General features: G+C 45.6%; 1 protein-coding gene across 1 annotated transcript in view; it reads right to left on the bottom strand.

Annotated features, from left to right (window-relative positions):
* LOC142574644 (uncharacterized) overlaps positions 1–26,282 on the bottom strand; it is a 69,384-nt gene that overhangs the window by 38,961 nt on the left and 4,141 nt on the right. Inside the window, exon 2 of the mRNA XM_075683683.1 lies at positions 10,208–10,880. Coding sequence (XP_075539798.1) covers positions 10,208–10,880 — 673 coding nt within the window. The remainder of the gene's footprint in view (positions 1–10,207; positions 10,881–26,282) is intronic.

Here is a 26,282-nt window from a genome sequence, read left to right as displayed (position 1 = left end):
GCATATTCCTAGTGGTGCGTACCCGATGACCCAAGTTACTCAAGTTAGCATCAAAGGCGTTCATTGAAGAGCGCTACATATACTTATTGTGATGATGATGATGATTATGATGATGACATACTGATTGGCACATACCCGATGACCCGAGCTGGCATCAAAAAGGTTCATTGAAGACCAGCACACACTTTGGGGCACGTAGCCAGTGCTTCAAGCAGGTGTTAAAAAGCTTCATTAAAAAGTGGTGCCTATTCAGACCTGCATATACAGTGACCCATGTCAACGTGAATAGCGTGACGACGACTTGGGTCACTGGCGTAACTGTGGCGTAACGACGGCAGTAGGACTACAACCGGATGAAGAAGATATACTGACAATGATGTCACCACCACGATGATATTAGGACAACGGACAATCGCTTTGCCTTTTTGGAGTGACGATTAATTTACGACGATGGCGTCACGATGAAAAAATAGCGACAATCGTGCGTCGGCAACTGTCTGAGGACGATGACGCGCCGACGGCGGGATGACAAGAGTCGGGCGAGGAAGTTAGAACGACGGGGACAAAACGAACACGACAACATCACGATGACACTATGACGAGTTAATGACGGATGTGTGACGACGATGGCTTGAAGGCAACGGCACGATCAGTAGGATGACAAAGCTGGAATGACGACGACGCAATGAACCCGACAGCTTTGAGTCCCCGAGCACATAGCTAGTCGTTAAAGATTTTGGAAAACATAAGTCACTGACTCGGCGCAGCAGACATCTCGATGACCGTATTACGAGAGTCAGATGACAAAGCTATATTGACAAGAAACGGATAACGAAGTTAGAATGACGACCATGGAACGACGACGAAATCACGACCGCGGTATGGCAACGAATGCATGCGGACGATTGTGTGACGACGACGCAATGATGACGGATTGACGCTGATTGCATAACAAGGGAAGTAGCACAGTGTGGTGGCAAGGAGCGTATGACGAGAATCGTGACACGAATCAGATAAGGAAGCTTTAAAAGGAAGCTTTAGCTCGTGTGCTTCTATATAAATACATGCAAAAGGTGAATTCGTTTTTCTTGGCAACCACTGTACCTAATTTGACGAGGTTTGTTGCATTTAAAAGAAAAAACTTATAATCTAGTCACTGTGGGTTTCGAATTATTGATTTAGGTTGTGAATTATTTATTAAAAATTTATAAAGAATTGAAAATTTTTAAAGAACGAAAGTACCAAGTTTGCACCTCCGTACCTCAGCAACCAAAATAGATATCCCAATTCTGTGACTTGCATCTAATAGCAAATCTAAAGCGCACAAAATTGATATGTTCCACATGTATCTAAAAACATTATTAATAAGGAAATACAGCTTTTGCAGAACCCTCGTAAACAATATAAAAAATTCACGTAATATGTAAAATGACATATCAAATTTGTCCGATTTCAATGATCTAATGCATGTCGTTTACAGAAGCGCGATATCTCTTCTTGAGACAGAGCTATTGATTTGTAAACTTACTGCTTCCGTTACTTTCAACCTCTCGAATATTTGAAAATATTTTTACCGAAATTAAAGTCCTAAATCACAATTCCGCTTCCAACAGTCACTAGAACTTAAATTTCTCTTTCAAATGCAACAAATTTCATGAAGATCAGTCCAGAAGCTTACAAAAAAACGTTTTTGCGTTTTACATGCATTTGAATAGGCCGCGTCGGAGTTGGGCCCGAGCTAAAGCTTCCTCTTAAGGACGATGTTTGAGCGAGTTCGACAGCATCACCACAACGAGCACATACCTAGTCGTCCGAGCTGTTAGATAACCTGCACCGCTGGGTCGGCGTAAGGGGCTAGATAGATAGATAGATAGATAGATAGATAGATAGATAGATAGATAGATAGATAGATAGATAGATAGATAGATAGATAGATAGATAGATAGGCTCAAACACCTTCACTAGGCAAGGAATGCCAATGCAATAAAATTAATCTCTGCCTAGTACTCTCACATAAAGGAAGAAAAGTTGTGAAAGCTGTGCAATTTCGTTGCAGACATATAATCATTACTTATGAATTGAGTGAGGTAATTATGTCTCCCGATAATGGTCACGATCACTTTGTCGTACCTTTGACAATTTGTGTGCTTTGGCGTTTTCTTCCTTTAATTGCGATTAGCGATTTTGCCTACTTTAGCCATTTGGAGCTTATCTATCTATCTATCTATCTATCTATCTATCTATCTATCTATCTATCTATCTATCTATCTATCTATCTATCTATCTATCTATCTATCTATCTATCTATCTATCTATCTATCTATCTGTCTGTCTGTCTGTCTATCTATCTATCCACTCACGCCAACCCAGTGACCCAAAGTTGTCTACCAGCTTGGGCCACAACGTACGTGCTTGTGGTCATGGTGACGTCGTGGTTGTTCCGTCTCCATCATTCCAAGTTGGCAATCTGGCTCTCGTCATCAAGACATCTCGCCGTCTACCCTAACCCAGTGAGCCAAGTTTTCCAATAGCTTGAATCATTCAGTATGTCGTAGTAGTTGCGATGCCGTAGTAGTCATTGCATCTTCATTATTCCAGCTTTGTCATCCGATTGTCATCATGCCGCCGTCGTTCTGTCATCGTCTACATGCATTCGGCATGCACTCGTTGTCACACCGCCATCGCAATGTCGTCGTATTCATTTGATCATCGTCACTTTAGCTTCATTATCAGACTCTCGTCATGGAATCGTCATGCAGCCATCCTCGTCATACATGCTTCGTGAAACAGTCGTTGTCACGCCATTGACGTTGTACACTCGAATTTATCCCACTGTCCTCATATCATTGTCGGGCTATTGCATCATTGTGTTGTCGTCATGCAGTTGTCGTCATGCATACGTTTTGATACTGTCGTCGTGCTTCTGTCGGGGATAAGCTTGAAGTTGAAGTACCAGTCTTGCTGTCATTTTCTAATTTGTCGCCACCTGCTTTGGGCTGTTAAGGCAAACATACTTCCGCTCAAAAAAGCGCAAAGTTAGGTTGTCGTGTCAAGGATTGCTTGGTGTGCTACATGATCATATGCGCATTTGACATGAAAAACATGGCTACCGCTGTTTCCTGCCATTTTGATGTTGAATAGAGATTACCAAATTAAACACCTTATCCATGGATGACCGACCGCGCCGGAAGGCCGCCATTGCATTCGCATATACCTCATTATGTCCTGTGTACCATTCATCGTGCGCCAACACCATCTTTTTTATTAATTTCCCAATGAAACTGGCCACAGCGACGGGATGGTACGATGTCAAGTCTAATGGAAATTTAGAACTTTTATCTACAGGCTCTAGGCACTTAGCCTTCCACACATACGGAATCAATCGTTCGCGCCCGGATTTGTTGTATCTCTCCGAGATGCACTTCGTTCTTTTAGTCAAGGTTTTCAAGTGCCTTGTTTCTGATCCCGTCGCGACAAGGCGATGAATTCCTGCAAGTCACCAGCGCAGCTTCCTGCTCCTCCATAAAGAACATGAGATTCATGCAAGTCTTGAGATGCCACGACATCACATGATGTTGATGCAGGCAGTGGCGGCAAGCCAGAAATTCTTGCTCGGAAGTCCACAGCAACGTCAATGTCACGTCGTCCTTGAAGCAGGGCAAGAAACTTAAAAGGGGGCACTGTTGCGGAGACGATTGCATGCCACGCAGGGTTCTCCATATATGGGACTGAGGATTACGAGGATCCAAGGACTCGCAAAAGGATTTCCCCTTTTGAGATTGTAATGTCTCCATGCCGCCTCCGCTCCCTCAGATCGTGTATACATTTCGTGCACCTGTATATCTTTTCCGCTTGTCGGCGAATCACTCGAAGCCTTTTCAGTTCACCTTCGTATTCTGTATACATTGGAGAAGGCCTAAAAGAGAACATTGCCTCTTGCGATGCATTTAGAATCTAATTATTTAGGAATGACGGGTGGCCTTACTGACATGCGTCTTCCAGATGGGACCTGGACTTCGTCGAGTCTGTTCTACGGAGGGCGGTAGACAGACACTTCGCCAGTCCCTTGATCTTCAAATAGGTAGAAACGGGATCACTTCCATGGGTTTTTATGGCTGCGAACCACTTTACACCTCTACAAAGATACCGAGAGACAAAGTCCAGAGAGCTGCTGTAGGTCAGGCCCCTTAAATATATCGGCCTGCCGTCATTGATAAAAGAAATTTCTCGGTCCGAGGCAAATGCTTCTCGCTTTCTTCAATTGAAATCCATCTTCAAACTGCGTAGAGTGGGCGGTGTGCGGTAAAATCTCCAGCATCTATCTATGACCAGGTGTTGCGCATAACAAAGCACCCAGTCGTTGCGTATTAAAACGACTGGTTGGAAAAATATGTGCAACTTTATGAGTGAATGTCAGTTTCTTTTTTCTATAGTTAAACACAGACATTCGACGTCATTGTGAGGCAAGGTTGACTGTCACGTGCAAATGATGTCACACCAAACATACACGACGACTTCGCTGAGGAAAGTACACGTCGGGGATGAGAAAGCCTCATAGTCTGACAGCCGGATTGTAGTCTAAAAGTTTGGTTCGGAGACGACGATGATTGGAAACTTGTTCGAAAAAACTTTGAGCCGGTTGACCAGCGAAGCTGAAACGTGCGGCCCTCGTGTTTATCACTGGGTAAATCCTGACGGTTGGTTAAACTCTTTCTGAATTATCGATGGCGTCTTTTTGTTCCTAATGAGGTTACATGCACGTTCGGCTGCGACAGAGAGAGCGACGTCAGTGACAGTATGCCCGCAGTCCGCCGCCGTCGCTTACGTTTGATGCCTTGAGTTTGCTCGGTGGCGTGGTTAACAGTACCCGCCCAGCAATGCTGCTTGCGATTTTTCCAAATTAAATTGCTTCAAAATCTAATCTGTCTGTCACGTAACACAATAAATGGCTCATGCCCCCTTAAGCAATGACTCATACCCCCGTAAATGCGCCTACCATTACGACCACAGAAGTGATATTCTACGCTGGAATGATGAGCGGCCACCGAGCCAGCTGTGGAATAAGACGGCGATAACGAACGCGGTGGCAGTGGCACGACGACATTCCCGAGTTTGCGCCAAGGGGTGCCAACGGGACAAGTTTGGAAGTAGACCACGACGCTCGAGCTATTGCTGATGATTATAGTTTTTTTCTACACACTGACATGATAGTGAGGAAACTAGCCCTTAAGAGCGTCACTGTAAGAAATTAGAGGTCAAAAATCCGATATTCTTGAAGTGAGGCCTCCAGCTTTCCTATAAAAAAGTGATGCCTGCTTGCCATCTTTTGGGAACGAAAGCGGTGAACAAGCCGCGATGCTTTTCTAGACTTGCATGTACTGGAATCATCACGTACAGTACTTCTAATGCTCTGCGAGCATTCGTGGTTTTATGTTCGTCAGTGATGTATGCATAACATTCATGAGGGACCTCAGCATGGCGAGCAGTTGCAAGTCCTGGCCCTCTGTGCAGACAGCCGCGGGGCCACTCGTAGTTGGTAGATGAATCGTGTCTCCTAGTTCGGCGAGTGGGCATGGCTTCAGTAGAGGTGCCATGCTTCACTTGAATCAGTGATGGCGGGCGTCCCTCGCTCATATGCGTCGGTAATGCATGACATCAGTGGTTGACGACCTGTCTTTCCTGGATTGTGCACTTATGTAGGACTACCAGTGTGTTTCTTGACTTTGACTGATGTGCGCATTGGTGGCCGTGTGCTTCGCTGGATTCATAGCCATTTGAAGGATGGGCCCCTCTTTGTGCTTACAGAGGTTGAAACGAGCAGACTGCTAAGATGTGCTGCAAGGCGGAGTGTCAAGCCCCACGCTCTTCAACGTAGCACTGTTAGGCCTTGTTGGAACATTGCCAACGATGGTTCAGATATCCATCTATGCAAATAATACCTGTGCCTGGGCGTCGAGCGTGACACGTTCGCCGATAGGAACGTGGCTACAGAAGGTGGTCAAACAAATTTCTTCTTGCCTGCATCTGAAATCACCAGAAAAGTGCTGCTTGGTCCCATTTACACGCAAAACATTGACTCCATATATTATCTGAATTAGTGGACAAGTAATTGCTTACGAAGAAAGCACCGTTTGCTTGGAGTCAACAAAAAACCACGATTTGGCCTGGACGCCCCATATTTCACACACGAAGAAGAGGTTGACTGCAATAGCCGATGTATTCAAATTAGTCAGTGAAAAGTCTTGCGTTCCATCTTTGCAATAGATGCCACAGCTATACCATGCATTACTTATGACGTTCCTAAGATATAGCCTCTCCGTGCTGGGAATCACCAGTAAAACGAACCTTCGCGCAAACAAGAGTGTACAAGCCCAGGTATTTCTGATGTGCCTCCGCCTCCCTAAGTGTGCGTCAACAGCAGGCACGATCCCCAAAGCGCGTGAGCACCCTTATGAACCTACATTGCAGTCGACGCTTTAAGAATGCATATTCGACCTATAGCAAGTATACGCTTTCACCATTTGGCTTGCCTGCCAAAAAATAGGCCGCATAACAGTTTTAGCCGCCTCTTGACTACTCACAGAACATCGCTACCATCGAGTTAGGTCCCGGTAGCACGGTCTTCGTTGCCACTGTGGTCTCTGCGTTTGCCTCGAGTATTCCTTACCATTCCAGGCATCAAGAATAAGGGACAAATGCTATCAGCAGCATTGAAGCAGGCAGCATTATTGCTACTACATGAGGTCCACAGTGACTGCTTACATGTTTAAACCGATGGGTCGGTCGTGAACTCCACTTGAGCAGTTGCAGTATTTGTCCCAGCAAAATCTACAGTGATAACATTCAGGACTTCGCACTTGAGATCAAGTACGGCTGTAGAACTTGCAGCTCTGCGTGTAGCGACTATATTGATTGACCAGGAAATACCCCAGAGATGGTCCATCTTCTGCGATTCCAAGGCCGCCATCCAGAGCTTGCTCTCTGCCTGACGCCGTTGACACCAGGAACGACTTTTCGCGGACACACGAGAAATTTACGATCGAGCAGTTGGGAAAGGACATGGCACCGTATTTCAACGGTTGCCCAGTCATTGTGGTATTTTTGGAAACGAGAAGCAGATGCAGCCGCTCGATCTTCACTTACCAGTGCCGATTGCGTCACTGCCCTGGTGTTAAGAACAGACGCAGTGGGAAGGCTCCGTGCGCTTGCTCACGAGCTTACGTTTGCCCAATCGAATTCGGCAGACTCTACAAACCAGTGCCTTTGTTCCCATGGTGCTGGCCTGAACCTCCGCCTTCCGCATGGCTTACCACGACGGGACATAACTCTAATTTGTCGCTTGATGACTTTGAGCAGCTTTTATGTAAATTCGTACTCTTAACTCATCGCAATCGCCAAAAGTCCAAATTGTGATGTTTTGCGGGTGCAAAGTGAGCATAGCGCACCTTCTCTGTAAGTTTCGCCGTTTTAATACACAAAGAAAAGTCCTCAGCACCGCGCTCAGATGGATGGAGGGATGGATGGATGTTATGAACATCCCCTTTGGAACTGGGTGGTGGGCTGTGCCACCAAGTTCTTGCTATTATACTGCGTAATGTCCTACCTAGGTTAAATAAAAAAGAAACACGATGAACTCACACAACCAAATTTTCTCATCCCCTGTGCTTTCGTACGCCTCCGTTTTTTGCCGTTTCCCTACTTTTATTCCACCAATCCTCCAATCGCCTCTTAGTAATGCCTATTGCGGACATGTTTCACTTTTCCACTGCTGTCGCTGAACCCAAGCGCTTCAAGGAGGCCAGTACCTAAATCGACCACTGGGTAGACATCTTCACTTTCTAAGAAAACATTCTCCATAGTTTCGTTAGCTTTACCGCATCAAGCACATGCTTCTTCTTCCTTCTTATATCTCGCTTTATAGGTGCCTGTTCGAAGGCATCCCGATCTCGCCTCGAAATGTAATGAGCTTCCCTTTGAGATATCATAAATTGTTTCTTTCCTGATCTCGTTTTCATCCTTCAGAAGTTACTTATGGCAGGTTTCTTTTCCATTCACGTAACCCATGAGGTTATTCCAGCCTCTCTGACTTTCCCCTTGACGTTGTTTGACGCTCACAATGTTGACAACCGCCCCATTAGGGAAGCCGGAATTTCTTCTGGGACCTCGGCCCTAGCCTACGTCGGCCCGAGCTGCCTTAATAACACTAGTGCGATTTTTAAAATTAACGGGACTCGTTGAGAAACTATGAAATAGGAGAACTGGTGCGTTTCATTCTGTTTTTCATTTTTTATTCTTCTCATGTTTTGTTACCTTTTCTGCCCTTACCCCATCCCCCTGGCCGTAGGAGCCGATCGGACACTTATTCTGCTTAACCTCTCTCCGTTTTACCTCTTGTTTTCCTTCCTTCCTTCCTAAAGTCGTAGTCTCCGAGACAACGCCAATTTATTTTTTGTTCCTTTAATTACAACTCCATATTTCTAGCCTGCAGAAAACCAAGAACCTAGCATTTGGCATTTCAATCAGTTTGCTACTTCTTATTAGGAGCAGCGGAGGGACACTGATGCTTCTGAATGATGTTATGAATGATGCAATGTTATACTTATCATGAAATTGTGCGGTTACTTTAATTGGCCTTCGCGTTTTCTCTCCTCGAAGAAAACATTTCTTCTACTCTCCGCGTATTTTTGCGTGCGTGGTTTGGAGTTTACGTAGTTATATTATCCAGTTTCCGTTTCTTTCTCAGTGACGTAACGACAGAATAAGAAGCTTACACTGAAATGGTGATTCCTGCAGCCACTAAAACAACACTCCGGCCACGGAGTAAACTGGCACGCCACAGTTCAAAAGTACAAGCCTCTCTACTGACGTGGACATAGTTATCGGCAGAAACCCTCCGTCTGTCCTCATTCTCGCACACTACAGAACCACCGACGGTCGTCACAATGTTATAGAGGGGTGCCCTGACAGAACTAATTCCCAAGAATCGTGGATCAATTGAGCGGCCGTTCTGGGCCTATAAGTTTAAACTGTTTCATGCCAAACGGGTAACCGTATTTTTTTTCAATTTAGGTATGTATCGGGTTCAGGTACGTTTCAACAGTGTAGGTTCGGAGTCCGATAGGGTATAGGGTTTTCATTACCGCTTTCGGCTCGCTTAAACTGTCTGAGGCAGGCGATTCTTCATTGTAATTTTTCTTACGCATTGTTTTCACATAACAATACGCTTTAATAAAAAAGTTTCTTTTGGCAATTAAGCAGTAAATGCGATGAAAATGCTCGAGCGTTACGACGAACTACTTCCATGATTCGCATTCAAAATTTAAGGCGCCTTCGCCACGTTGCAAAGTGTTGTGTAGGAGGCCAATCGAGCCACCGGCCTCTTCGAGTAGCGAAGTGCAACTTACGCTGCACCGGAGCAGACCACCGTCAGTATATACATATATACATATGTATATAAATATATATATATATATATATAGATGCGGTGTGCGACAACACCCCTGTACTTACATTTAGGAGCACGTTAACGGACACCGGATGATCCAACTTACTCAGGAGTCCCCCACAATGGCGCGCTTTATAATCAAATTGCGGTTTTGGAACGTAAACTCCCACAATTCTATTTTAGCGCGCCCGAATTTTGACACTTCTCATAAGCACACTTTTTTCCACTTTAAAGCTCCTAATGCTTGCACATCGAACATTCGATGCAAATTGCTATACGTTCTGGGCTGTCGCTCTGGTACAAGCAACTGAGAAATCGCAATGCAGGTTCAACATACCGAAGCGACGATCAGTCCCTAAAACTGCGCATTGGCACCTGACATGCGCGGCAGCAGATGTAGCTAAACATGGAAGCAAAAAATAGGAAGCGAGATTGTATTGTTGTGAAGCACAACTTTATTATACAATTGTGTCCGTGGTCGAAGAGGGCACAGGACTGATGTAGATGTGTCCATCTTCCTTTTCTTCAAACAAGTTAGAGATGAATGGTTTCTGCCAGAATAAAAAAAAAGGAAGATATTGTTAGTTAAATTAATTTTGAGGGTTACAGATAGGGCTATGGGCTATCAATAAATTAAGAACAGAGCCGCGAAAGCACCTATTTTTCCTCGACAAGACGCTGATATCAGAAACACAATGGAATTATATTCAATGCGTACTTAAGTTCAAGTACCATTCAAAATAAAAAAAAATGTATACTCACACTTCTTCTTGCGGAGAAGGGCACCGTAGTGGACGGGAGAGCCAAGGCCGTAGCCGTAGTTCAGTCCGTAGCCGAGGAGACCGTGACCGTAGCCGTAGTGGCCAACACCGTAGCCGAGAGTGCCAACACCGTAGTTGTACACTGGGGCGGCGTGGTAGCGGGCAACAACTGGGGCAGCATGAGCGACAGCGGCTACAGCTGGGGCGTGGTGAACGGCAGTGACAGCTGGGGCAGCGGCGTAGGTAGCCACGGCTGGAGCAGCAGCGTAAGCGGCGACTGGAGCGTGAGCCACGGTGGTGACTGCTGGGGCGTGGTAGGTGGTAGCAACCTTGGTCACGGCTGGAGCAGCAGCGTAGGTGGCGATAGCTGGAGCAGCGGCATAAGTGGCAACAGCAGGGGCGGCGTGGTAGGCGGCAACCCTGGTCACGGCTGGAGCAACGGCATAGGTGGCGACTGGGGCGTGGGCAACGGTAGCGACAGCGGGAGCAGCATGGGCGACGGTGTGCACTGCTGGAGCATAGCCGGCGTAGCCGAGACCGTAGCCGGTGTATCCAAGACCACCGTAGGCGTGGCCGAGACCATAGCCGTATCCAAGACCGCCGTAGCCGAGACCGTAGCCGGTGTATCCAGCGAAAGCGCTGGTGGCAAGAGCCAAGAGGACGCAGGCACGGATCTGCAGCGTTGTTGGTTTATCTGATTAGGCTGTGCTTCTTTGTGGAAGTTGTCCTATCATTTTGGAGACAAGCAATGCAGCTTGCATTTTTTCGACGCTCTTCAAATATTATAACGAGACCGTTCTTCCTTTAATTTTCATTGCAATTTTCTGTTGTTTAACACAAGACTTTCTCCCATTTCTGGCATTCAAACGCCAGCAGGTATTGACACGTGTACTTATCTTTATCGGGCAACCACGTTTCGCCGCCTACCAAATGTAATCGCACAGCGCGGGACGCGCCTGCATGTATCCGAAGTTTCTGGAAAGTTATCGATGCTTCTATCCGATGTCTGTTGTCGCCGAACCTTATGTTAGCTTATTTCATCACCTGACGCGAATGGTATAGAACTTTGTGGAAGGCACGCGGGTCCGAACGATTAGTCTGGAACATTCGACGACTGCTCTATAAAAGCCGACGCGCTTGACCCGCTGATCAGATTTTCGACGATCGCCGACCGTGTTCGCCGCTATCGTTGTGCTATAAGTGTAGCCTCTTTTGTGGGCACAGGTTCGCCCAATAAAAGTTAGTTTTGTGTTTAACAGTATTGCTGCTGTGTGCTTTGACGTCAAGACCACGTGACAATATGATGGTAGTGATTGATGACTTCTCTTGGAAGTTCTTTCTCGTAAAGGTTATCAAGGTACAACAAAAAACTCGCTAAATGTCACCAGATTCTCAAGAAATCGAAATCTTCGCCAGATATTTCACATAGCATACAACAACCTACTGTACGCTACAAAATAAAAAGCTTTGAGATGAACATAGGTTTAGATGATTTTACATCCTCATTAGTTACAATGTTGATGTTAAATATTGAAGGTTAAGTCAGCGGCCCCACTTGGGCATATGTATTGGTAAATTTGAATATTCTGCGTAAAATAAACTATACTGACAGCTCTTTCTGACTGACGCTGTGATCAGAAGGTTTCTTAGGCTACGCAGGGACATGGAGCATAGGTGACTTACCATGGTGACTTTGGAGCTTCTGTTGGGCCAACTGCTGAATGTGTGGATTTGGTGTACCCTTTTATACCAAAAAGTCTTCCTTGACTGTATGCCCCTAGGGGAAACTGAACAGCCAACTGTAGAAACCAAATTAAGAAATCATAGGCTGAAGTCATTTTGTTATTCCGCATGTAGCAGTAAGAGAGTAAAGCCCGAATAAGCATTGACGGTATACGCTAGCTGAACTTTAATGAAGGGCCGCGCCGTAACCTTGACGAGGACACTAGTATGAGTATTCAGAGAATAGCTGAAAAAATAAAAGAAAAATTATGATACCTGCTGTAGCGCTGCCACCCCTGTAGAGATGTGACAAAAATAAGAAAAAGCAGTTGTGCGGGGAAGAGCAAGCCGGAATCGTGGGGCACGTAGTAAGTGTTGAAATGTAACAAAAAATCGTGGTGGCAGAATCGCACATGTTGGAATCTGACACGTGAAATGTTCGATGAATTCTCGACAACTAAATTTGACCCATACGATCATCTTCATTTTATTTCTCGACACGTGCAATGTCGCTCAATCTAATGTACACAGAGTGTACTGTTCATGGAATGGTTCTTCAAAGCTCATAATTCAAGATTATCAGAATAATAGTTGGCAGTGCAGGCATAAAATGTGGGCGGTTATCGTCGTTTAGTGGGATTTTTCTGTCCTGAAAATTATGCCTGAGCAGTTTGAGGCTGTTGGAAAGTCGAAACACTTTCATTAAAAATGTAGATAGGTCTTTGTAAGCTTTAGGCGAGATCATGCCCTCATTTCAATGGAACATGTGCAGCGGCAACCGGCCGCCGAAGGTCGCCAGGTTTTTCAAAGAAATTCAGCAGTGATTCGGCCGGGCGTCATGCGCTTCTAATTTGTGTAGGTGTCTTGTTGGTTCTGGTATATTAGTGCGCCCTGGCAGCGCCTCTGTCCAGCGTGTCATCGACAGGTTATGAGACATCCCTGTAATATTCAACGAATAATATATGCGAGACAGTCTTGATGGCAAGAAATTGTATTGTTGGCACGTGAAACAAAGCGCATAGCCTCTAGTAACATTTTCGTTATATACTGTAAACAGTTATCAGTTGTGAATAGCTCAACCACGCAAATTAAAAATAATTTATTACCGTGTTGTCATCATTATAACTAAAATATTATTTATTTGCTTTTGTCCAACAAAAAGCCGTAAACAGATTGTTCTTATTTAACTTTCTGTAGGACCGGGTTTAAGAAATACTGAGTTAACCACCAATGTTTGTTATGCAGTATAGTTCCCTGTGTACGGTAAATGAAAGGCGTGATATCGGTAGTCGCCATTTCACAGATAATGACGGTAGTATGCGAAATTTCATCAGCGTGCGAATATCCAAAACCTGTAACAAAATTCGAAATATGGGCTTTTTGACTTGTATTCAATTCGAGGATTCAATGCCTGATTTTGCGTAATATTCAGTTTTTTTCTACCATCAGACTTCTACGTAGTAAATTTGATGCAACTGTTTATTTTTAACCTACAACACTTTTATGCGCAAGCACTACAGGCCCCATTGAGCGAGAATCTGTCGTAGTTGGCGTGGCCGAAAGGTGGCACCAAAAATGGCCGACGGAGCAGAGAATAAAAGCACGTCAAAAGATCTTAGAATTGATGTCAGACCTCAGGCTGCAGCTTCCTTTAGGTAACCTAAATAATGGCTTTAAAGATAAATTTGGTCAATTTTCAATTTTTCCATTATCCAGAAATTTCTACAATTTGGTCATATGCTCACTACAGTGATCCTAGTATGTGCGTCATTGCACATATCAAAAAAAAAAAACGCAGCGGTGGCGTAGAGGTAGAACACCCGCCTCGCGTGCAAGAGGTCCGTGGTTCGAATCCCGGTGCCGGCAATTTTCCACCGGATTTAAAAAAAAAAATCCGCGTGTTGATAAAATTGCACAAACAGGCCTGGAGTGTGGCCTGATCCCGGTGACCAGAACCGGTAACGCACTCCCTCACCAGAGCAGGATTGGCCACCCTGGTGCAGTACTTGGCCACAACCTCCTATGAACACAACAATCAAACCCCGGCCCTCAATCCCCAGCAGCTGCGAAGCAACTGACCACGGCGGCGGTCAGACCTGTGACGCAGCAGAGGGTGCTAAGAATCACTGGCTCCGGACAGGCCGCCATTGGAATATGAACCTGGCAACGTTTAACGCTAGAACGTTATCTAGCGAGGCGAGTCTAGCAGTGCTATTGGAGGATTAGAGGGCAGTAAATGGGATATAATAGGGCTCAGTGAAGTTAGGAGGCCAAAAGAAGCACATACAGTGCTAAATAGCGGGCACGTCCTGTGCTACCGGGGCTTAGCGGAGAGAAGAGAACTAGGAGTCGGATTCCTGGTTAATAAGGATATAGCGGGTAACATACAGGAATTCTATAGCATTAACGAGAGGGTGGCAGGTCTTGTTGTGAAACCTAATAAGAGGTACAAAATGAAGATTGTACAGGTATACGCCCCTACATCCAGTCATGATGACCAGGAAGTCGAAAGCTTCTATGAAGACGTGGAATCGGCGATGGGCAGAATGAAAACTAAATACACTATACTAATGGGCGACTTTAATGCCAAGGTAGGAACGAAGCAGGCTGGAGACAAGGCAGTGGGTGAATATGGCATAGCCACTAGGAATAGCAGGGGAGAGTTATTAGTAGAGTTTGCGGAACAGAATAATATGAGGATAATGAATACCTTCTTCCGCAAGCAGGATAGCCGAAAGTGGACATGGAGGAGCCCGAACGGCGAGACTAGAAATGAAATAGACTTCATACTCTGCGCTAACCCTGGCATCATACAAGATGTGGACGTGCTCGGCAAGGTGCGCTGCAGTGACCACAGGATGGTAAGAATTCGAATTAGCCTAGACCTGAGGAGGGAACGGAAGAAACTGGTACATAAGAAGCCGATCAAGGAGTTAGCGGTAAGAGGGAAAATAGAGGAATTCCAGATCAAGCTACAGAACAGGTATTCAGCTTTATTTCAGGAAGAGGACCTTAGTGTTGAAGCAATACACGCCAATCTTGTGGGCATCATTAAGGAGTGTGCAATGGAAGTCGGTGGTAACTCCGTTAGCCAGGATACCAGGAAACTATCGCAGGAGACGAAAGATCTGATCAAGAAAGGCCAATGTATGAAAGCATCTAACCCTACAGCTAGAATAGAACTTGCAGAAATTTCGAATTTAATCAACAAGCGTAAGACAGCTGACATAAGGAAGTATAATATGGATAGAATTGAACATGCTCTCAGGAACGGAGGAAGCCTAAAAACAGTGAAGAAGAAACTAGGAATTGGCAAGAATGAGATGTCTGCGCTAAGAGACAAAGCCGGCAATATCATTACTAATATGGATGAGATAGTTCAAGTGGCTGAGGAGTTCTGTAGAGATTTATACAGTACCAGTGGCATCCACGACGATAATGGAAGAGAAAATAGTCTAGAGGAATTCGAAATCCCGAAGGTAACGCCGGAAGAAGTAAAGAAAGCCTTAGGAGATATGCAAAGGGGGAAGGCAGCCGGGGAGGATCAGGTAACGGCATATTTGTTGAAGGATGGTGGACAGATTGTTCTAGAGAAACTGGCCACCCTGTATACGCAATGCCTCATGACCTCGAGCGTACCGGAATCTTGGAAGAACGCTAACATAATCCTAATCCATAAGAAAGGGGACGCCAAAGACTTGAAAAATTATAGACCGATCAGCTTACTGTCCGTTGCCTACAAAGTATTTACTAAGGTAATTGCAAATAGAATCAGGAACACCTTAGACTTCTGTCAACCAAAGGACCAGGCAGGATTCCGTAAAGGCTACTCAACAATAGACCATACTCACACTATCAATCAAGTGATAGAGAAATGTGCAGAATATAACCAACCCTTATATATAGCTTTCATTGATTACGAGAAAGCGTTTGATTCAGTCGAAACCTCAGCAGTCATGGAGGCATTACGGTATCAGGGTGTAGATGAGCCATATGTTAAAATACTGGAAGATATCTATAGCGGCTCCACAGCCACCGTAGTCCTCCATAAAGCAAGCAACAAAATCCCAATAAAGAAAGGCGTCAGGCAGGGAGATACGATATCTCCAATGCTATTCACAGCGTGTTTACAGGAGGTATTCAGAGACCTTGAATGGGAAGAATTGGGGATAAAAGTTAATGGAGAATACCTTAGTAACTTGCGATTCGCTGATGATATTGCCTTGCTTAGTTACTCGGGGGACCAATTGCAATGCATGCTCACTGACTTGGTGAGGCAAAGCAGAAGAGTGGGTCTAAAAATTAATCTGCAGAAAACTAAAGTAATGCTTAACAGTCTCGGGAGAGCACAGCAATTTAAAATAGGCAGCGAGGCACTGGAAGTCGTAAGGGAATACATCTACTTAGGGCAGGTAGTGACGACGGATCCGGATCATGAGACGGAAATAATCAGAAGAATAAGAATGGGCTGGGGTGCGTTTGGCAGGCATTCCCAAATCATGAACAGCAGGTTGCCATTATCCCTCAAGAGAAAAGTATATAATAGCTGTGTCTTACCAGTACTCACCTACGGGCCAGAAACCTGGAGGCTTACTAAAAGGGTTCTACTCAAATTGAGGACGACACAACGAGCTATGGAAAGAAGAATGATAGGTGTAACGTTAAGGGATAAGAAAAGAGCAGATTGGGTGAGGGAACAAACGCGAGTTAATGACATCTTAGTTGAAATCAAGAAAAAGAAATGGGCATGGGCAGGACATGTAATGAGGAGGGAAGACAACCGATGGTCATTAAGGGTTACGGACTGGATCCCAAGGGAAGGGAAGCGTATCAGGGGGCGGCAGAGAGTTAGGCGGGCGGATGAGATTAAGAAGTTTGCAGGGACGGCATGGCCACAATTAGTACATGACCGGGGTTGTTGGAGAAGTATGGGAGAGGCCTTTGCCCTGCAGTGGGCGTAACCAGGCTGCTGCTGCTGCTGCTGATGATGATGATGATGATGATGATGATGATGATGATGATGCACATATCACTTCGCAGCCAGCTGGTAGACTAAAGGTCTGGTCTAGTGCAAATTGTTGGGCACGTGCGGCGCAACAAGTGAGCAGGAGCTGGCGTCACATGATGAATGTATAACATGAGCGCGTTCATGGCGTTCCGAGGTGTGCCAAAGCTTTAATGCTTTCGCATTCCCACACGAAATCGGTCTTATGTGTCTCTGCCGAATTTTTTTTCGTAGCCTTGTAGTATAAAAATTACATGATTTACTGAGTAATACACCATGTAATTCATTTATTTTATAAAGTAACGAATTGCACGGAATGATTTACATTACTGATAAGACAAGCTGTAAGAGCTTACTCAATATTAGGAGCCTGATTTTGGTGGGAAGTACAGTAGGATGCCCGAGATCATGCCACCCAGCAGCCTCGCTGGTGCGCATGTTGAGAAAGGCAAATGTGGGAGCACAATATTTTCCCCTCGTGTTAGCCCTTCATCAGCTGTTGACCGACGAACAGAACCGGTACTGATGTGTTTCAATAGCGACGACCATGCACTTAGGCCGTTAATGCTGAAGGGTCGCATGCGTAAAATTCCTACAGCCTTTAGTTGGCTTAACCGGTAGCGCACTCAAGTCCAAACAATGAAGCGCTGTGATTCACAGAGGGCGCAGAGGCTGAGTAACGGAAATCTAGTGCACAAAATGTCTTTACGCTACAGCACCACACTAACCCCAAGCGTGCATATCCAGTGATGTTTCTTTCTTGCTGCTGATGTATTCACGACAAAAATGAGGGAACGTTACCAATCAAAGATTTTAAAAGCCATTGTTAGTACAGATAAGCAATGCAGAAAGGGCGGCATAGGACGCACAGATTGTGCCAGGCCAGCTCGTTCTAAGATGTTCTAACTAAAGTAACGTAAAAGTAATTGACTACCTTTAAATTGCCCCTCAAATATTTTTGTTGGGCAGTATTTGTAATGCAATTGATTATAGTTATGAATGACATAATTGAATTTGCAATAGGTTATTTTTTCTTCTGTAACATGTACAAATCTGAATACAAGAGATAACCTTCATTATAGCAGTGACGGAGAGAGGAGGATGAAAGGGGAGCAATCGTTGTGCAGGGGCGCTAGGGTCTGAAAAGTCGGGTCTCACTTCTGCTCAGCAATTTCCAGTTATGCAGTGAGACTGGTTCGCTCTTAGTCTATTTACAAATTCGCTGTTTCGAGTTAGCCAAACTTAAGTATGCCACCCTCTGCATCTTTGCATTCCTTTCTGGTGCTGAAGTAGCACGCTTAACTCTTTCAAAAGATTGGAACTCTTCACATGCATTTGATGACATGCTGTCCTCTTGTCTCATAACTGTCACTGTGAGGCTCTGAAATGAAGTTATTGAGTTTTGCATTCCTAAATCACGATATGATTAACGTGCATCCCGTGGTAGAGAACTGCGGAGTAACTTGGACATTCCGGCAGTCCTTAACCCGCACCCGGAACACGGTACACGGGCGTTTTTGCATTTCGCCCCCATCGAAATGCGGCCGCCGCGGCCGCGATTCATCTCCGCGTCTTTGGGCTTAGCAGCGCCACGTCAAAACCGCTACGACACCACGGCAGGTCGTTGTTAGGTTGTTCTAGATAACTCAAAGCTCTCGTTTCTCATTGTTAAGGACTTCGGTTCGCCCCTCATCTAGTGGCGAACGGCATTACATGCATGTATGGAGTCTTGTAACTAAGTTGCTTTTCTTTATAATGGAAGCTGTGCGAAATTTGTATTTTACATTATTGAAAAACTATAAATATTTTGCGTGCGATTGCTTATTGAAAGGCCGTTCTTTTCTTAAAATATCGTGTTGAGTCGGTTTCTAGATTCCATTATTTCTACACCATTATTACTTTTTGCCGCTTGCAAACTTTGACTCGTGATTGATATTTGTCACTGTTTCTTTCACTGGTGGCAAGAACCAGTTAATTTGACAAAAATATGAATCTAAGTGCCTCTCAACTTGCGATGCGAAAATGATGCTTCAACATAGCGCGTTTAGCGACGAAGATGAGGTGTTTTAGTGTTCATGGTAATACATATAAAGCTTCTTTTTCGCAAGAATGAGTACTGGGCCTTTACCTATAGCCTAAATGAAGCAGGAGAATGAGCAGAACACGTTATACCCCTCTCTGCAGCCATCTCTTATGCAGGTTGTTCTAAGGTAAAGAGGTTTGTTGCCTGAATTAAGGTAGGTCCATTTTTGCAAACACACACACAGAGAGAGACAAACAAGAACTATCCTTTGTAGGCTTCTGTCTTCCTGATCGCTAGACTGAATAGAACTTTCTGTGTCGCAAAATACACGTTGGAAATTCCCATGTGCCTTGCTTGCACGAAAAATTTAACGCCACGCCTAGTATTCGTTTAACCGGTCTTGGCGGCGTACCGGCTTAGGGGTTCCGCTGCAACGTTTGGTTTGCAGGGTATACTGTTTTTCGCATGGCATGGGGATTGCGTAAGCCATACCTCTGGAGTACTTAACGCAGTGTTTCTCATGCATGGTCGGGCAACCCATTTTGGTTGCAAAATAAATTTGAGTGCAAAGCTTTGAAAGCATATTGGGAGGAGAAAAGCTAGAAACACACCATGACTCGTCACAAGGTGATACATATAGTAAAGCTTCCTCGCTATAAATATGTTTCAGTAACACTTGTCATGGTGTGCATCGTCTTTCTGTTTCGGTAATTTGCCTCATCAGCAGTGCAAGTCCAATTGGCCCAACATTTAATTCTTCGTTAGACGGCTAACCCATTAAAAGATATCACAGTGAAAGACACCAACGTGGCAAATGCGGGCTCAATGGAGACTACGCAAGCCAGAGAGCGACAGAGCAAACTACGAGGGCGGGGGACGAGGGAAAGTGCGGGATATTAGTAGACCAGGAGAAGGAGTTGCTGGAGACGCGGAGGCAATATCGCTACATTTAGTTTTATGCAGGAGTTTTTTTTTTACTGAGCCGACCCAGCTCTTCTCCATCCCGAGCCCAGGCACATTGCGATATCTGGTGGAGGACGCGGCGGTTAAGTCAGGTGGCACTCGACAGCACCAAGGCACTGGACGACATCCATAAAGCATCCCTATCCTGCCCCATTGAGGCATTATACTCCTGTGTATTTATGTCCTTAGTTGCTGACTATTGCTACGTGTTCTCGACAAGAAAAGCCATGATTGGATACCATTTTAATGTTAATCCATCTACAAGTCACCTAACCGAATGTTTATTCACGGAAGTGGTTACGAGATACCAAGATTTCAGATGCGCCAACCACGCGCCTGCAATCGATGACTGTGCCGCCAATTCATTACAAAGCCGCAACGCTGTTGCGAAAATACTCGCGTATAGACAAATTTCTTATTCTTTCTTTTTCGTTTTCTTTTTCATCCCGACGCAGGGGATTAACCTATATTCCTACTCGAATGATATTCAGGTTTCTACAGTATGTTATACTTCCTACGAAGTAGGGTAGTATATTTTAAAGTTGCTTCAGAGCCCCTAAGCAGGGCCCAGTTACACTCAGATAAAAGCAGGCGGAAAGTGTTGCACAACCTTACGAATTAATCTCAGAAACGACATGAGCACGAAATTAAAGAACACGCACGAAGTCTTAGCAAGACATGACTTGCGAGCTAATTAAAACTGTAGCTACGTAATGGCCATCACTGAAATCATTTCACACATGAAATGAAAATAAATTCACAGGAGGGGTAGTATCTATGTCAACTCTGGATTTGTGGGAACTGTTGAGCAGTCTATGAATTAGGTTAGAATTGGCCTTGTTTACTGATTAGGAAAATTAGGGAAAACAAAAGAATACCACACGCTTCCTGATGTGGCTCCTGAAACATAAGAGTGTGCTTTGCCCACTCAAACTCAGGGAGCCTCTCATTCTCTATAGAACTGATACCGGTATTGGTCGGAAGGCTTTGATAGAGTTCACCAGCGCTCCTATACCGAGGACAGCTTTCTGTGGCTGTGAAGGGGAAGCTACGGGCTCGTGCCTGCTGTACATGTGTCACCACGCCAAGTAGTCCGGCAGCGTTTGACAGTGCTTTCGGTGGCTCGGAAGAGACACTGAATCGACGCAGCTTCCGCTTACGACAATTTCGCGTTTCTCCAGACGCGGAAAGGAAAAGCCGCAAAATAAGGGCACCTTTACACTAAGTGGCGTGTTTCGTCTTATTTAACTGTTGCTGATCAAGTGTTTTATGTTTTGCTAATGTAGAGTAAAACGTGGGACACTTTCAGAAGCGTTCTCACTTGTGCGCGCTTTGCCTCCGTAGGTTCCCCTTCTTAGCCACTGAAAGCTGTCCGCGAGTATAGGAAAGAATGTTCAACAGTATCTGTAAATGCGTATACTCAAAGACGCGACAAAAGCAATAATGAATCTCGAAGAGGAAATATCAGCACACACCCGTCTCCTTCAGAGAGGGCCGTATAACAAGCGCCGTGCGTGAAACTGCCTGTCGCGCCTTTTTTTCCCCTTTATCTTTCTAATCATCACTTCTCTCTGATGGCTCTGCCGCGAAGGACACATTGATAAACTTCGAGCCGCGTGAGCTTTATGCGAACAATTTGCGGGTTACGTTTTCTGGGTACCGGAAGTGCGCCTTTTTGTTTCAAATCTGCAATCATTTGTGCTTTTCAAGCAAGCTAACTCGCTATTCTTTTCACCGCTTTCAGCATAGGTGCAGTACCCTCACAAAATACGGTTTCGACTGCAGTTGTTGAAGGATAGCGTGACACGTTACACTACGTTCGCTTAAAAAGGAAAAAAAATAGGAACATCGCAGAATAAATTTTGCCTCACTCACTAAGTCTACTATAGGCTTCCGCTACCTGGTAATAAAACCTCGAAAAGCACGAATGTGGTAAACATAGTGAATAAAGAAATGAGAAAGTGGCAACTTTCCGACACAGAAAGAATTGAGTTCCTTATGTATTCCTCTAGGAACAAGCAGCGAAAAAAAAACCAATTCAAATTTCATTGTTCCCACCTGCATCATCGCGGGTTAGTGCTGAATGCCGCTGGGTCCACAGCAGAGATTTTCATTATACATCTGCTTTGTCTATAATACTGTGTCTTGCTTATTTAATAGAATCAATAAAATTTATCAGGGGATGAAACGCTTGTTTAGGGACGATGCAAAAAGGCAATATTGTAGGCGCGCGCCTAAAGTACCGGCTCTGGTGCCGCAGGGCACTTCACGTGATTTAATATAAACGCGTGTTAGTCGTTAAAAAAATCTAATCCATGTGTTACGCGTCTTTCCAAAAAACAGAGGCAGAAGCGATGGAGAGGGTCAAAAAACAACGATTGCAGAATGGATTACAAATCGCCCGTCTCTATGGATAAGGAGCGGATAAAGACAGCTTTTGAACTTGACTGAAGCAGATGGTATACTTGAAGCTAAACATTTCGACAGAATTGCCTGTATGGTTGAGGAATTGATCAGGACTTGAGACAGACTACAAACAAATAACTCAGTTTTATTAGCCCGACGTTTCGGGGCCCATTCGGCTCCTTCTTCAGAGGGTTGTTCTTCGGGGGGTGGCGGTGTGCCGCTTTTAAAGCGTGTTTTGTAAAGAAAGGAAGGAGGAGCACGGGAGGTGGGGAGACACTTCAAAGACGGAGTGGTGGGGGGAACAAAAGGGGGGGGGCGTTGTTGACGGCTGCCGTGGTGCTGGGATGACCGGTGCTGGGGAGAGTGCTCGCGAGGGTGCCCTTGATGGGAGGCAGGGGGTGGGGAAGGTTACAGGGTCGCGCCGATGTTCTAACGCAACCGCGTTAAGGAGCTCGTGTCGCAGAAAAGCCGGTGTCGTCGTCGGTGGCGTTGGCCGTGAGCGATAAATTCCGGGATGCACTTCATGGATAAAAAACAACTTGCAAGATGGGCTGGGTGGGAATCGAACCAGGGTCTCCGAAGTGTGAGACGGAGACACTACCACTCAGCCACGAGTTCTTTTTTTTTTCTTTCATGGTATTTATTATAGTTGCATTCAACCATTCAACCAGACGTTCACCAGTTCTGCATAGTCAGAGAATGGAGGGCACAGTGAAAGTCACACACAGAAAAGGTAGCGTTCGATGCTTCAGAGCGGTACAAAAGCGCCTCTAGTGAATGCGGTGTTGCCTTAGAAACGAGCCGTAGAAAGTGATACTGCGGTGAATATGGGTAATTATGACCATGTAACTTACAGAAGTCGCAGTTACACGAGTAGCGAAGGGCGTTTCCGCTACATTTCTTCTGCGCTTTCCGCACACGCAGAGCCATCTTGCAGCAAACACAGAAGACCCCCCTCCTCTCAATGTACGGCGCTGCCCCGACAGGTGGCGCGCCACGCGGGCATTGGGGCTGTGCGGGGACCGGTGCGAGGAGCGTCGCGGCCCGGACACCCTCTCTCCTGACGACGCTTCGCCATGCTGTCTCACGGGTTGCATAATCAAGCTTCCTGCCTTTCTTTAGATCACTATCTGTCTATCTCTCTGCCCGTGCCGATCACGACGTTTGGCTGGCGTACATCGTTTCCCCCTCCGAGACACCGAGTTCTTTGGTTCGTTCCGCTTGCTCAGGCGCACGTCTCGTTGCCGCGCCGAACGCCGCGTTGCTCGACGCTCACCGCGTGATTGGTAGGTGAAAACTCCGACGCGAAGCGCCTCGTAAATGATCGTTGCGCCGTAGCGCACTGTCTTACACCCCTTGGCGGGTCGACGGGAACGCTGTCGCGTTCCACTCTTAAAGGCGAAGCTTAAGCGTCCTCCAATTTTTGTGCTGGTGAAACAAGCGGGAATGTACCTGGCTGTGCTCCCTTTTCTTCTTTTCGTCATGTCGCCAAGGCAATGGGCATACACCGAGGGTAGGATGCCCTTCACGGGGTTTATGTTATTCCCCGTATTCTGAATGTGCCATGACTGCAGTAGGTATCTCTATTGCGAGTTCGTCTCTGTTTGAAGATTTTAGTTTCCTGGAAAGCAATCTTGTGGTCGGCGTCTTCAGAGTGTTCAGCGACGGCGCTGCGAATACGGTTGAATGTTCGGACGTCGTTCTCGTGTTGTCTGATCCTTTCTTGTAGATTTTTGGTTTCCCCGATGTACGACGCCGGACAGTCGGCAGAGCTGATTTTGTAGACGACGCCTTGAGCTTTTTCTTTAGGTGGACGATCTTTTGGCTTAGGGAGGACGATATTGAAAGCGTTTATTTATTTGTGCGCCACTTTGAGACCTTCTTTCTTTAATATTCGGCTGAGCGCTTCGCTGGTACCTCTGAAGTACGGGATAGACACTCGCTTCTGGCGTTGGGGAGAAGTCAACGGCTGAAGGTCCCGCAGTTTGCTTCTTCTTTTTTGTTGTCTGGTTGTTTTTCGAATGAAGTCATCTGTGTAGCCATTCCTCTTAAGTTCGTTGAGAACCGTTCTCTTTTCTTTCTTTTGACCCTATTCCGATGAGGAATGAGTTTCGGGTAGTTTCAATAAACAATTTACAACAGACGCCTTGTGGTTTGCCGGATGGTCGGATTGGAAATGAAGGTAGCGGGCCTGTGTGGGTTGGTTTTCGGTAGACTGAAAATTTTAGAATGCCGTCTTTTCGTGTAACTTGTACATCTAAGAATGGGAGTGATCCGTTCTGTTCGCGCTCATATGTGAACTGTATATCCGGGTCTATGGAGTTTAAGTGTTTCTACAAGTTTTCGACTTGTCTCGTCTTCACAATGCAGAAGCAATCATCTACGTACCTGAGGAAGACTTTTGGTTTCGGGGAAAATGTATTTAAAACTATCTCCTCGATGCTCTCCATAGTCAAGTTAGCCATGGCAACGGAAATTGAAGGCCCCATAGGAGTTCCTTTAACCTGTTTGTAGTAGCTGCCTCGGAAGGTGAAATAGGTATTAAATAGGAAATATCAATCCGAGAAGCGAGTGTCCATCCCGTACGTCATAGGTACCAGCGAAGTGCTAAGCCCAATATTAAAAAAAAAGGTCTCAAAGTGGCGCGCAAACCAATAAACACTTTCAATATCCTCCTCCTTGAACGAAAAGATCGTCCACCTAAAGAAAAGGCTCAAGGCGTCGTATATCGGGGAAACCAAAAATCTAAAAGAAAGGATCAGACAACACGAGAACGACGTCAGAACATTCAACCGTGTTCGCAGCGCCGTCGCTGAACACTCTGAAGACGCCGACCACGAGATTGCTTTCCAGGAAACTGAAATCCTTCAAACAGAGACGAACTCGCGGAAGAGACTACTACTGGAGTCATGGCACATTCAGAATACGAGGAATGACATAAACCGCGTGAAGGGCAACTTACCCTCGGTGTATGTCCATGGCCTTGGCGACATGACGAAAAGAAGACAAGGACGCACAGCCAGGTACATTCCCGCTTGTTTCCCCAACATAAAAACGTCGGCGCGACCCTATAACCTCCCGCATCCCCCCCTCCCTCCCATCAAGGGCACCCTCGCGAGCACTCTCCCCAGCACCGGTCATCCCAGCACCACGGCAGCCCTCAACAATCCCCCCCTTTTGTTCCCCCCCTTCCGTCTGTGAAGTGTGTCCCCTCCTCCCATGCTCCCCTTTCCTTTCTTTACAAAAGACGCTTTAAAAGCGGCACACCACCACCCCCCGAAGAACAAGCGCCTGAACAAGAAGCCGAATGGGCTCCGAAACGTCGGGCTAATAAAATTCAGTTATTCGGTTGGAGTCAATCTTAAGTCCTCGTTGGTATACTGATGCCCCCATGCATTGCTGCATATGCAGTACGAAAACTTCACGTGAAACTTACTTTTATTTAGATTATGATTCTTTTGGAACTTCACGCGCACTTTCAAAGGTCCGACCATCTATCTATGGGCAGTACAACGTAAAACTATATCAGTCGGGCTTGATTCAAATCTCCTGAAGCCAAAGTTACGTAAGCGCCGACGAAAGCATCTGGAGGTGACCCCGATCGTCTTTTGAAAAGCCCTATCACCGCTCTCCTGGTTTACACGAGGCCACTACAGTTTAATTTGAAATTAAGTAGCATTTACAACGTCGAAATCTTTTTCTAATGTAATTCGCTGGCCAGAGGGCTAGATGTCACACAAGTGGGGAGGGTATTGCTGGGTCTGAGCTAACGCAGTGGAAATAGATAACCGGAGGAGGAAGGAGACGCTTGAGTCTGCGATTTGTTTACTTCACCGTGCTTAGCTTGGTGTTGCTGGTCGAAATATGCGGTGGCGTGCAATGGACTTGTTGTGGTGTTTTAAGTTAGCTGAGTTATTGATTGTCTTTTCACACGCAGAATTATGAAAAAGCAGCTTT

Source organism: Dermacentor variabilis, chromosome 3 (assembly GCF_050947875.1).
Source record: "Dermacentor variabilis isolate Ectoservices chromosome 3, ASM5094787v1, whole genome shotgun sequence".
Lineage (NCBI taxonomy): Eukaryota > Metazoa > Arthropoda > Arachnida > Ixodida > Ixodidae > Dermacentor > Dermacentor variabilis.
The sequence above is the reverse complement of the archived record's forward strand: the minus strand, read 5'-3'. Positions and strand labels throughout refer to the sequence as shown.